Genomic DNA, 11,590 nt, shown 5'->3' on the forward strand with positions numbered 1-11,590 from the left:
GCCTGGCCAATATCTTCGAAAATTAATTTTGAAGTTAACAAACACATTGCTTTATACATTTTTTTGTTAATGCGTCCATCTTTAAAGTGAGTATGTGAAAAAACCAATTTTATCATTTTTTTAACTAACATGCATTTTTACTATTTACATGATATAATACTCGTACAAGAAGCGAACTTGAACAGATGCTTTTTAAGTTTTTAGCAACATTAACTACTGAATAAATTATATTTAACAAATGGTCATGCAGAGATGCAAATCAGCAATTCTAACTAATATAAAAGTACATTTAATATACATAATTTAACTATATTAATTTATTAATTTTATAAAAAAAAATATACATGAATACGTTTCTGCATTCATATGCAACCTAGCAACACATAGCCAGACGCTTGCAACAAATATAACATTATCACAACACAAATTTACATTTTTCTCTGTTAACTCTTGTTGAAATGTTAATCGCGCTGTGGTGATATTCCATGGATTTATTTTTCAGCCAAACAATTTTACGTTCCAAAAATTTGCACCTTCTCTATCTATCTAAGTTCTCTGGTTTTACATTTAAAATAACCAATTAACATTTTGTGGTACCCAGTGACTTTGCATTGGTTGTACATTTAAAATAACCAATTAACATTTTGTGGTACCCAGTGACTTTGCATTGGTTTTACATTTAAAATCCCCAATTGTATGACAACAGCAATTAAATTTATTGTCTACGAACGGTCACCATGCAAAACTAGCAGCAGCTAGTTAGGGTTAGTGTTAATTGTCCGTAAAGAAACATAGCTATTCTCCAATATGAATGGAGAACGGCGCTAGGTTTATTCCTGATGTGGAACGTAATCACATACATACATACATACAATGCATAAAAGTCATTGTCTAAAATTTTACTACCACGCGGCCATTACGTAAGTTTGCTGGAACGGTTGGGTGAGTATGCATGCGAAATTGCAGGCTTTTGTACTTATTAATCTTTTTCGATTTTCAGATCACATGAATCAAATTAGCCGTTCTGGTGGCCCTGGTGGGTCTTCCCAACAAATGCAGTTAGGTCCAGGGCAGATCCCGGGAGGGCCAATGAACGTGAATGCTATGAATTTACAGCAGATTCAACCAATGGGTCAACAGCAAATGGCGCAAATCAGCATGAACCATCAGCAATTAAATCAAATGATGAACGCACGTTTGAACGCTGCTGGTCCTATGGGTACAAATGCTGGTGCAGGAGCGCAAATATCAGTACCGAAGGGCTTGGAATCATCTGCGCATCAGACATTTGAGTCTGCTGTTGTTGCTGTTGATTTTGTGCAGCCTACATACCAGTGGCAGATGGCACAGTACTTGGTGAAGGACTTTGCCGTAAGAACTGCTGCTACTGACCCGGAACACCACGATTAACCTGAAACATCTGGCCACCCTGACCTATTGGCATATTTACCTTCTGTTGCATATTCTGGGAAATACCTATCATTTGGCTGATACCACTTTGCTGGCCAGCATTTTGGGGCATTGCACCACCCTGTTGACCTTGTGGTCCACCAACAACATTGCCTGGATGCATTGGGCCGTATGTTTATAGTAGATTTTATAACAAAAATGAGCTACAATGACAACTTTTATTCTTCAAAGGTAATCTAAATCTGGATGGCACTATGTTTTAATTTTATTCTGGCCATTACCACTATCCGGCAACTAGGTATGTATATTTTTATAATTAACAGCAGTGAAAGGGTCATTTTAAATTAACAGGAAAATTATTTGTTGGTGAAGGAGGGTTGAAGGTGTAGCTATTGTTTAAGTTACACAGATACAAAGAATATGTCTAACGAGCTATTGATTCCAAATCTAATTGCTTATTACATATATCTACACTAAATTTGGTATCGAAATTTGGTTTGGCTTCGACGACGTCAATTGGACAAGGCAAAGTTTTTTATTATTCATTTTTAAATACAAATTAAGTTATTTGCTGCAATATCAAAAATCATGCCGGCGTACCATTCTCAGATTAAGGAATTTCCTCAAGTGGTTGGAAACATGGCACTTTTGCCTCTACGCACTCAAGCTCGTGGGCCTGCTCCTAGTGTCAATGTAGAATCTGATATCATTGATGAGTCACTGTATTACTTTAAGGCAAATGTTTTCTTTCGAACTTATGAGATAAAGTCGGAAGTAGATCGTGTGCTTATTTATATTACACTCTATATAACTGAATGTTTGAAGCGCTTGCAACGTTGCAACAACAAAAACCAAGGTGCTCAAGAAATGTACAGCTTGGCCATTTCAAAGTTTGATATACCAGGTGATTCTGGGTTTCCATTAAACGCAGTTTATGCTCGACCACAGAATGCACAAGAGGCTGATTTGATGCGTCAGTATTTTTTACAAATGCGCCATGAAATAGGAAATCGGGTTTGTGAAAAAGTTTTCAGCACTGACGACGGCAAGCCAAATAAGTGGTGGATTTGTTTTGCCAAGAAAAAGTTCATGGAGAAATCTTTGTCAGGCCCAGGGCAATAAGAATCTGCGTAACATTGTTTAAAAGTATGCTTCTCATATTACTTATTTAATGTATTAATTGTATTGTTCCAGTAACTTTAACCACACCGTAGAGTATGCCATCATCGTGAATGATACCTAAATGAGTCGTTATAATAAAAAATATTATTATGTGGATAATCAGTAGTTAAAACATACTTAAACTTGACACACTTGCCAAGTATTTATGTACGTATGTATGTATATGAGAAAACCGTACGACATATTCAAACCTCCACCAAGAATTTGCGACTGGTCGATCTTTCCCAAATACGGAAGGCGTTATGTGCGTACTTCAACTTGTGTTCAAAGTCTCGCCTAGTCATCTTTGTTTTTTTTTTTTTTACTATAAACATTTAAATATATGCCACTCCAGTAACATTAAAATTCGGTGATACTTGCAAGTCAGCGAGCGTAAACCAAGCTAAACCAATGCACATAGCAATTGCCGCTGCAAAGTCTAGTGGTCCATAACGTTTCCCTTGTATTAAAATACTGCGAAATATGTCGTACGTGTGAGAAATCGTCTCAATACGAATGCGAAGTTCCTCATCTACTTCAAGGCGAAGTAGCACGATTAGATCAAAAGTTTAAATTTATGCTTGACAGCACAGCTCAAAATAATCCAAAATCTATAAAAGTGATTTGTTGTCTCGCTTGCAAACGTTTACCATGCGTACCACCAATTACTGTAACTATTCCAGAGGAATACCCGTCAATATCGCCATCTTGTGCATTGGCTCAGCAAGAATATGGTACCACTCCGTTTTTAAAAGCTGTGCAGGCTGCATTTAAAGCACGAATTGCAAAATTGCCAAGATTGTATTCGTTGTCACATTTGTTGGATACTTGGGCTTGATGTTGGTGGTGGCTGCATTGGCGCGTTATCTGTTATGGCTGACCTTTTGGGTGCCGTTGATTCAGGTACAGGTATTCTGCTGGCTGTAACCATCATCTATCAGTACTTCGAAATCTTCGTTAAGGAGCAATCGGAGATGGGTGGCATGGGCACTTTACTGTTTTAAGTTGGGGGTGCGCTGTACATTATTCTAATTAATGTTGTTTATAAGATGTGACTCACTCAAAATTGAACAATATCTATCCCCGAAAATATAAACCAATTGCCATATCGCTTTCAGCGTCATATGCAAAAGTATAGCTCGGTGCGTCTAACCCGTCATTACAATTATCGCTTCCAACTCAATGGCCAAATCGCTCAAGATCGTAACCATTGTACACCCATATCGCACAATGGTAAGTCATCGGATTATGAACCAGGAATAACCGCAGGTGATGCCGATAAAGAAGACAACCAAAATTATGCAGCTGCCACTGCACTAATGATTATAACAACAATAATTCTCATATTGGTGGAGGTGGAAACTGCAAGTTTACTAATACACAAAGGACTAATACCTACGAGCGGAACTGGCGCACATAACGGATGCCGGAAAAATGGGTGAGTTAGACATATCCCTTTAAAATATATGCATATGTATGTATAGATATTTTTTTTTTTTTTTTTGAACTATAGTCTTTGCTGGTAGGTTTTGACAATTGAGGCGAACTCATTTGGTCTAATGGGTTGACTGACGATTATCGAAACCTGTCAAGTAAAATGTATTCGCTTCCCATCAGACCTAGTTGTGTTGAAAAACGAGCAAGCATAATGAACAATTGTAACGACTTTCAACTTATTTCGCTTATTATTATATTTTTTGGAGGATTTTAATTGATAATTCGCACCTCGTTACCAATTTCGTATTTCTGAAACAATTGTTCATCAAGCTTGGTCTGTCTTATTTTTACCCGATTCATCACGCTGGGTCTGTCTTATTTTTACCCGATTCTATGCTTACAAGATCTAACGATGGTCGGTTCTTTATACCCAGATCTACCCGGAGAGGCCGGGCTAAGAACCATCACCAAAAATCTAACTAAAAACACGACTACCTTTAATATTGCTCTGGGTTAAACTTGATTATAGGCGTTGAATCCTTCCGAATGCATAGAAGTGGAATTTTTGTGCGATGAGGAAGTGGAATTCACGCGGGATTGGGGATCAACGGAGAGGGTTTATTTACGAAGTGCTTGCTGGCTCCTCGGTTTCTTGATTTTGGGATGGAAGTAGGACCAGTTTGGCCAGCGGTCTCGTAATCTGCCCTTTTTCCGTGATGATGTCAACTACGCGTACTCGATCGTCGGGACCAGGATGTAGGCTGATAATTCGACACAGATGTGTTCAAGGGCGACTATCTCTCATGGCCAACTTTCCGAGATATGTTCACGGCCATCTACATCCTGAACAAGCGCCTCACCCCAGTTGAGAAACTAGTTCACCTCAACAATAAAACACAAGGGGAGGCAAAAGACATAGTGCGAAAGTGCCCACTTACCCATGAAGGCTTTTCGACAGCCTGGAAAAACCTGTGTGAGCGATACGAAAACAAACGTATCTTAGTTAACACACAATTAAAAGTTTTATTTAGCTTAAATACAGTGGAATCTGAGTGTGGTAGCTCAATTAAAAACCTACAGCGCGAGATTAATAATTGTTTATCGTCCCTAAAAAGTCATCAAATTGACATCTCTAATTGGGACGCAATTATTATATATTTGTGTTCAACGAAGCTTCCAGAAAGTACACTGGCCCTATGGGAACAGACCATAGACCAGAAAACTGACATTCCAAAGTGGGAGGATATGGACAGGTTCCTATCCAATAGATTCCAAACTTTGGAAACTCTAGCGGGGCTAAAGGGTACAACAACGGTGAAAGCTCCAAAGCACCAACCCGCACGGCACCACCAGGAAGCTAACACTAAAAGGCTAGGAGCCTTTCAGGCAAGCGTGAGCAAGTTCACCTGCCAAATGTGCCAAACTAATGAGCACAAGTTACGCAACTGTCCACAATTCCTCAACAAAACACCTGCTGATAGAATCGATTTTTTGAAAAGCAAAAAATGGTGCCTGAACTGTCTTAGTACTGGACATACCGTGTCAAGATGCACAAACCCATTTAATTGTATAAAGTGCCACTCGCGACACAACACGCTCCTTCATATTGAGACAGCTCAAACAAAGGCAACGACACTTGGGACCTCTTTGGATTCTGCGACTAATTCTGCATCAACATCCAATCAGGCCCAAGCCAAACGCAATTCAACAAAGTCAAACAAGCATACAAGCAAAAACGTGAAGTCTTGCTATGCGAATACAAACACAGGTGTGTTATTAGGGACAGCACGCGTCAACATTTATCTCAATGGTACGAACTATTCCGCTAGAGCACTTATTGATTCTGGTTCAGAGTGTTCTTTCATTACTGAAAGACTAAAACGCAGAATTCACTTGCCGTCAAAGCGTATGCATGCCCAAGTTTCGGGCATCACTAATACAACTACGGCGCAGGTTAAAGAAGCGTGCAACATCGAATTGCGGTCTCCTGTTGACCCGTTGTTCCGCTTAAATACCTCTGTGCTCGTGCTAGCACAACTGACTGGAAATCTTCCTACTTGCCACATTAGTGCAGTGACTAAGCAAGCATTTCCAGATCTAATTCTAGCGGATAAACGATTTTTCGTCAATGAACCCGTAGACCTTGTTCTGGGTGGCGACATATATCCACAAATTATTCTGAGCGGGCTTAAGAAAAACATATTAAACACACTTCTGGCCCAAGAAACAGTATTTGGCTGGATAATAACAGGGCGAACTGATACCTCGAATCCAGGAACGAATATCGTCTCATACTACAGCGAAGTTAGTCTGGACAAGCAACTGAGTGCCTTTTGGGAGCTTGAGGAGATTCCAAAGAACAAGAGCCTTAATGAAGACGACAAGTACTGCGAGGAGCTGTATCAGAAGACAACCATACGAAATAATAAAGGAAAATACATCGTGTCACTACCATTTAGGAAAGATTTTCCAGGAAATATTTCCCTAGGCCCATCCCTTAAAAGAGCATGTTCTCAATTTTACCGGAATGAGACACGGCTGGCCAAGGATCCCGTCCTGCAAAAGGAATACAATAGGGTTCTAGCGGAATATGAAACGCTTGGGCATATGTCGAAAATAACAAATCCCATACCCGCAGACTCGTCTGATAATTATTTTCTGCCGCACCACGCTGTTATAAAGGCAGAAAGTACTTCAACGAAAGTACGCGTGGTGTTCAATGCCTCAAGCCCAACGGCGAATGGCAACAGCCTAAATGACGTACTTTTCCCAGGACCAGTACTTCAGGCAGATCTTCCGATACTAATACTCCGTTGGAGACTATACAAATATGTGTTCAACAGTGACATCGAGAAGATGTATAGGCAAATTCTGGTACATAACAACCATACTAAGTATCAGAGGATTATTTTTCGCACTAACCCGAATGACCCGATCAGTCTGTACGAATTAAAGACTGTCACGTTCGGCATCAATTGTGCTCCTTATCCGGCTCGAAGGACCATGTCAAAACGCATGTGCTTCCTCGACTTTAGCGCTCAGACGCACAGGGGTTTCGTATTATTTGCAAAAAGAAACAAAATGATACAGACAGTGATTTAGTATTAATTCAAATCAATAGTCTTATATATTTGTCAAGATTTCTTTGTGTACAATTGAGTATATTACCTTAATGCGGAAATTATCGATGAGGCTGGTAGCTCCGGTGTTCTTCCTTGATGATTCAAAAGAGAAGTGACGGATTAAATTAAATCGCGTTAGTTGCGGACCGCCGGACAAACACCGATATAGAAGGGGAAAGTTAACGAAAGTTCGTTGTCCGGCGAGAAGGACTTGCTAACGGCCCAAGTCTTCGCGTTAATACGTAAGTGTATACATACGTGCGCATGTATAGTTATATACACACGCATGCGTACACAAATACGTATGTGAGTGAGTTAGAGAAAATGGCATTAGGGTGGAGTTTTTTTTGAAATATTTAGGCTGAAGGCCTAAACACATGGAAAAGGTCGAAGATAATCTTGATTGCCAAACCTGGAAAAAACGCAACACAGCCGTCCTCATACAGACCTATAAGCTTACTGCCCTGTCTTTCCAAAGTATTCGAAAAAGTACTCCTATCAATGATATCTCCCTTTCTTCATGAACGCAATTTAATACCAGCACACCAATTTGGCTTCCGAGAAAAACATGGTACAATTGAACAAGTTAATCGAATTACAAATGAAATCAGAAAGGCATTTGAGATCACAGAGTACTGCTCTGCAATTTTTTTCGATGTGGCACGACGGTCTTATATATAAAATTAAAAAATTGTTGCCACCGGGATTCCACAAAATATTTGAATCATACATAACTAACAGAAAATTTGCTGTAAAAGTATCAAATTTCACTTCAAACGACATGTCGATAACGGCTGGCGTTCCTCAAGGTAGTGTACTCGGGCCTATGCTGTATATCATCTACACTTCAGATATTCCAACTAGCAAAGATATACTCATATCCACCTTCGCTGATGATACCGCCTTAGTAAGTCGTAATAAATGTCCCAACAGAGCTTCAAGAGTACTAGAGGAACATTTACTACGCATAGAAGAATGGCTGGCAAACTGGCGCATAAAAGTCAACGAACAGAAGTGTAAACATATTCGTGTTTTCCATACAGGGCATGCAACATTTTCACTCAGACCGCAAGTATGCCCCCCAATCAAATTAAATAATGTCCATATTCCACAAGCCAATGAGGTGACATATCAAGGAATTCACTTGGATAGGAGACTAACTTGGCGCAAACACATATCAACCAAGATTACACAAATGAAGCTAAAGTCAGCTAGCGTGAACTGACTTATAAACAGTAAATCAAAACTGAACTACACTCTAAAAAGTGCATGTAAAACTACTACTGAAAAGTGTTTATTTTTCAACCAGAATCTGTTCAAGTATACGCACAAGATGTTCAAGATTTGATTTTGAACATGAGTTGTTTAAAATATACTCATGAAATGTTTAAAATTACAAACATTTTGAAAGTAAAAATATATTTTTTACAAATAATAAATCCTGAGTGCCAGGGGCGCACGCAGGAATATATTTTTGGGGGGAAAGGGTTTATACTTCTAAATATATATCATCAGCAAATACCCAAAATTCGCTCTTTAAAATACATTTATGAAAGTTTTATTTACAGTATGAAATAAATAAATAAACTTTTTAAGTATCATCAATTGCATTTTATTTACATAAAATTTACAAAGAACTCAGACTATTTAAAACCGGCTTCAAAAAAGGGGAGGTTATCAATTCGTCGGAGTATTTTTACTTCTTTTATTTATTCCACCGCATAACTTTGCACCGCGTGAACCGATTCCAATAATTATTTTTTCTACCGGAAAGATGGTACCTTAAGGGTCGTCTTGTAATTTGGTTTAGATCCGAACATTAAATTATGAAAAAATTACCGGTTAAAGATGCACTCAACTTTCAAAAGTAATACAAAATTTTACAAAATAATTTTAATATAAATAAATTAAATAATTTCACGAAATTTTTACACTTTTTTATTCGTTTTCGTCGATTTCTGGTTTCTCATTTTTTAATACTTCGAATAACGAAAATTTAACTGAACTTGTATTTTTATCATGTAGCTCATTTTGGTGGAACGAATTCGAAGTTAGCAAATTAAATCTTCGAATGCTTATTAAGTACATATCAGTGGTAAACTTTTTTAGGCTGTAAACTGTAAAAACCAACGGTAAGGGCCGGTTACTCAATGTCTGGTTAACACTAATCTCCGGTTAAACATAGTTATCGACGTTACCGACTCCCTGTTGTATGCATGGAGTCGAAAACGTCGATAACGATGTTCAACCGCAGATTAGTGTTAACCAGACATTGAGTAACCGGCCCTAAGTGAGTATACATTGCATATTTTTAAGACAATGTTTTCATTCGCAGTTAAACTTCAAAGAGCTCTCAAGAAAAAAGAAAAATTCTTACAAAATGACGCAGAAGAAATGGAAAAGAAAATTTTTTCTATCAAAATTTCTTATATCATAATAAATTTAGCCCCAAAACCCATCCCTTGTGTGCGCTACGTGACAAATTTGATATGTAAAATTAAACAGACAGTGTTTAATTTTGCACACACTAGGAGAGAAAACTGGTTACCTCTCTTTATATGCGTAGATTTAAACGAAAATTTTTTAGAGGAAATTTTAAACATTTTATGTGTAAACTGTGAAAATGTGAACAATAAATGTTTAAAACTCAAAAAACAAATTTGAAATTTGTTCTTACGTAAAAGTAAGAAAGCAGTGTTTAAATTTGCATTCATTAAGAGAGGAAACTGGTTACCTATCTTAATATGCGCAAATTTAAACAAATATTTTTTAGAGTGTAGATTATAAAGTACTTGTATACAATACAGTCATTAAGCCTATATGGATGTATGGTATTCAACTGTGGGGTACGGCCTGTGCAACCAACATTGACAGGATCCAAAGATTCCAATCTAAAACGTTAAGGTCCTTAACGGGAGCACCGTGGTATGTCCGCAAATCCACTGGCAAGTGGCCTGTGCAACACAACAAATATAACACGCCTGCGAAGAATAGATCTACCAGCCTTTGTTGAGCGACGTTAAACCAACAGGGCTCAACCCCAGGGTTTGAGCTATACTATTGTAAATTAGAAGTAAGATTTTTAAACTTGTTGTTAGGCTTCATCGATGTAAAATAAGCAGATCCAACAAATAAATGCAAGTATAATTAAAAAAAATATATATATATATATACACATTTGATGTTGCGTTTTTTGCCATTTTAAAAATATTGCCTTTTTTCCTTTTCTACCTCTAACAAAGTGATTATAGCATTAACAATTTTTTTTCAAGATTAAAAAATATACACATGCCCATGCGGCTTACAGAAGCGCAGGGACCTCTTGCCAAATTGGTGTTGGAAAAATTCAAAGCCGTTTCCTCAGCTAACGTAGGCTTGGAGACAATAAGGGGTGTGGATAAAATTGTAAAGGGCGAGGAAAACGCCCTTATTCCTGATAATATGAACGTTTCAGACGTTCCATATTTAAATTGGACTCCACTTGTATCAACTTACGTCGATCACACATTTAGTACATTCAAGGCTTTTCTTCGCGAAAATAGAATGAAAATGCTGCCAGAAGACTTCAAAATGCATTTTGTGGTTCAATGTTACTACAACTATACAGATTAAAGTTTTATTAGTTAGAAACTCGAAAGGATAAAAAAGATTCAAAGTACAAATTTTTCATATAATGAAACTAGTTCATAGTTTTTCTCTTTTTACTTGTAATATAAACATATCTAAAATAAATGTATTTTTTTATTGTTCTTCGTATTTTCTGTCTTTTTTTAGTGCCTTATTTTGCTTTTTTTGCAATACCTAGTGACTTTTTCGCTATTTTGTTCTGCCTTTTTTGCAGTAACTAGTGCTTTTTCCTGCCTTTTTCGCTATCTTATTTTGCCTTTTCCAGCCTATTTCGTTATTTTATTTTGGCTTTTTTATAGGTTTATGGTCCTAAAAATCCGTTCCATAGGTATTAATCTAAAGTCTGCCAAAGGCTTTATTTCTAAGCTACATATGTATATCAGGGTTTCCACGTATTTGAAAATTCAAATTTAATTTCAATTATAGTAATTCGGTAATTTGAATGCATATGTATGCATCACAATATAAGTTTGAAAGGGCTTCATTTCTAAACTACATGTAAGGGGTTGGTCCCTTTTTAAATCTATATGTATTAGGGCTATACGCCGCCGAGCCACGCCGCCGCCGCCGCCGCCGTTTTTTGTCATTCCACACGCGCCGCCGCCGAGTTGCGAAAATATCGGCGCGGCGGCGTTCGGCGCCTAAGAAATTTTGTACAAAATTTTCATGATGTATGTACATTGAATACATCGTTTGAAGGAACTAAATACTACTTGTATAAAACACAATTTTACGAAATGAAAATTACATTTTTAGAATATTGTTACGATTATCCTCAAAATCTTGAGGGATTTCCCAAATATACTCGGGCTCGTATCGCTGGATTGTTAAAT

General features: G+C 37.6%; 2 protein-coding genes across 2 annotated transcripts; both read left to right on the forward strand.

Moving 5' to 3' along the window:
* Positions 1-898: 898 nt before the first annotated feature.
* LOC118754969 (mediator of RNA polymerase II transcription subunit 15-like) lies at positions 899-1,574 on the forward strand. The gene is made up of 2 exons (XM_036489833.1): positions 899-942; positions 1,001-1,574. Exon 2 carries the CDS (start codon positions 1,006-1,008, stop codon positions 1,408-1,410), a length of 405 nt encoding a protein of 134 aa, XP_036345726.1. The 5' UTR covers positions 899-942; positions 1,001-1,005; the 3' UTR covers positions 1,411-1,574.
* A 313-nt stretch (positions 1,575-1,887) lies between these two features.
* Positions 1,888-2,694, forward strand: LOC118754968 (actin-related protein 2/3 complex subunit 3-like). Its single transcript, XM_036489832.1, has 2 exons — positions 1,888-2,556; positions 2,605-2,694. The coding sequence occupies exon 1, from the start codon at positions 1,999-2,001 to the stop codon at positions 2,530-2,532; it is 534 nt and encodes a 177-aa protein (XP_036345725.1). The 5' UTR covers positions 1,888-1,998; the 3' UTR covers positions 2,533-2,556; positions 2,605-2,694.
* Positions 2,695-11,590: the final 8,896 nt, after the last annotated feature.

The sequence above is a fragment of the Rhagoletis pomonella genome, unplaced genomic scaffold, assembly GCF_013731165.1.
Source record: "Rhagoletis pomonella isolate Grant_MI unplaced genomic scaffold, Rhpom_1.0 Rhpom_scaffold_05006, whole genome shotgun sequence".
Lineage (NCBI taxonomy): Eukaryota > Metazoa > Arthropoda > Insecta > Diptera > Tephritidae > Rhagoletis > Rhagoletis pomonella.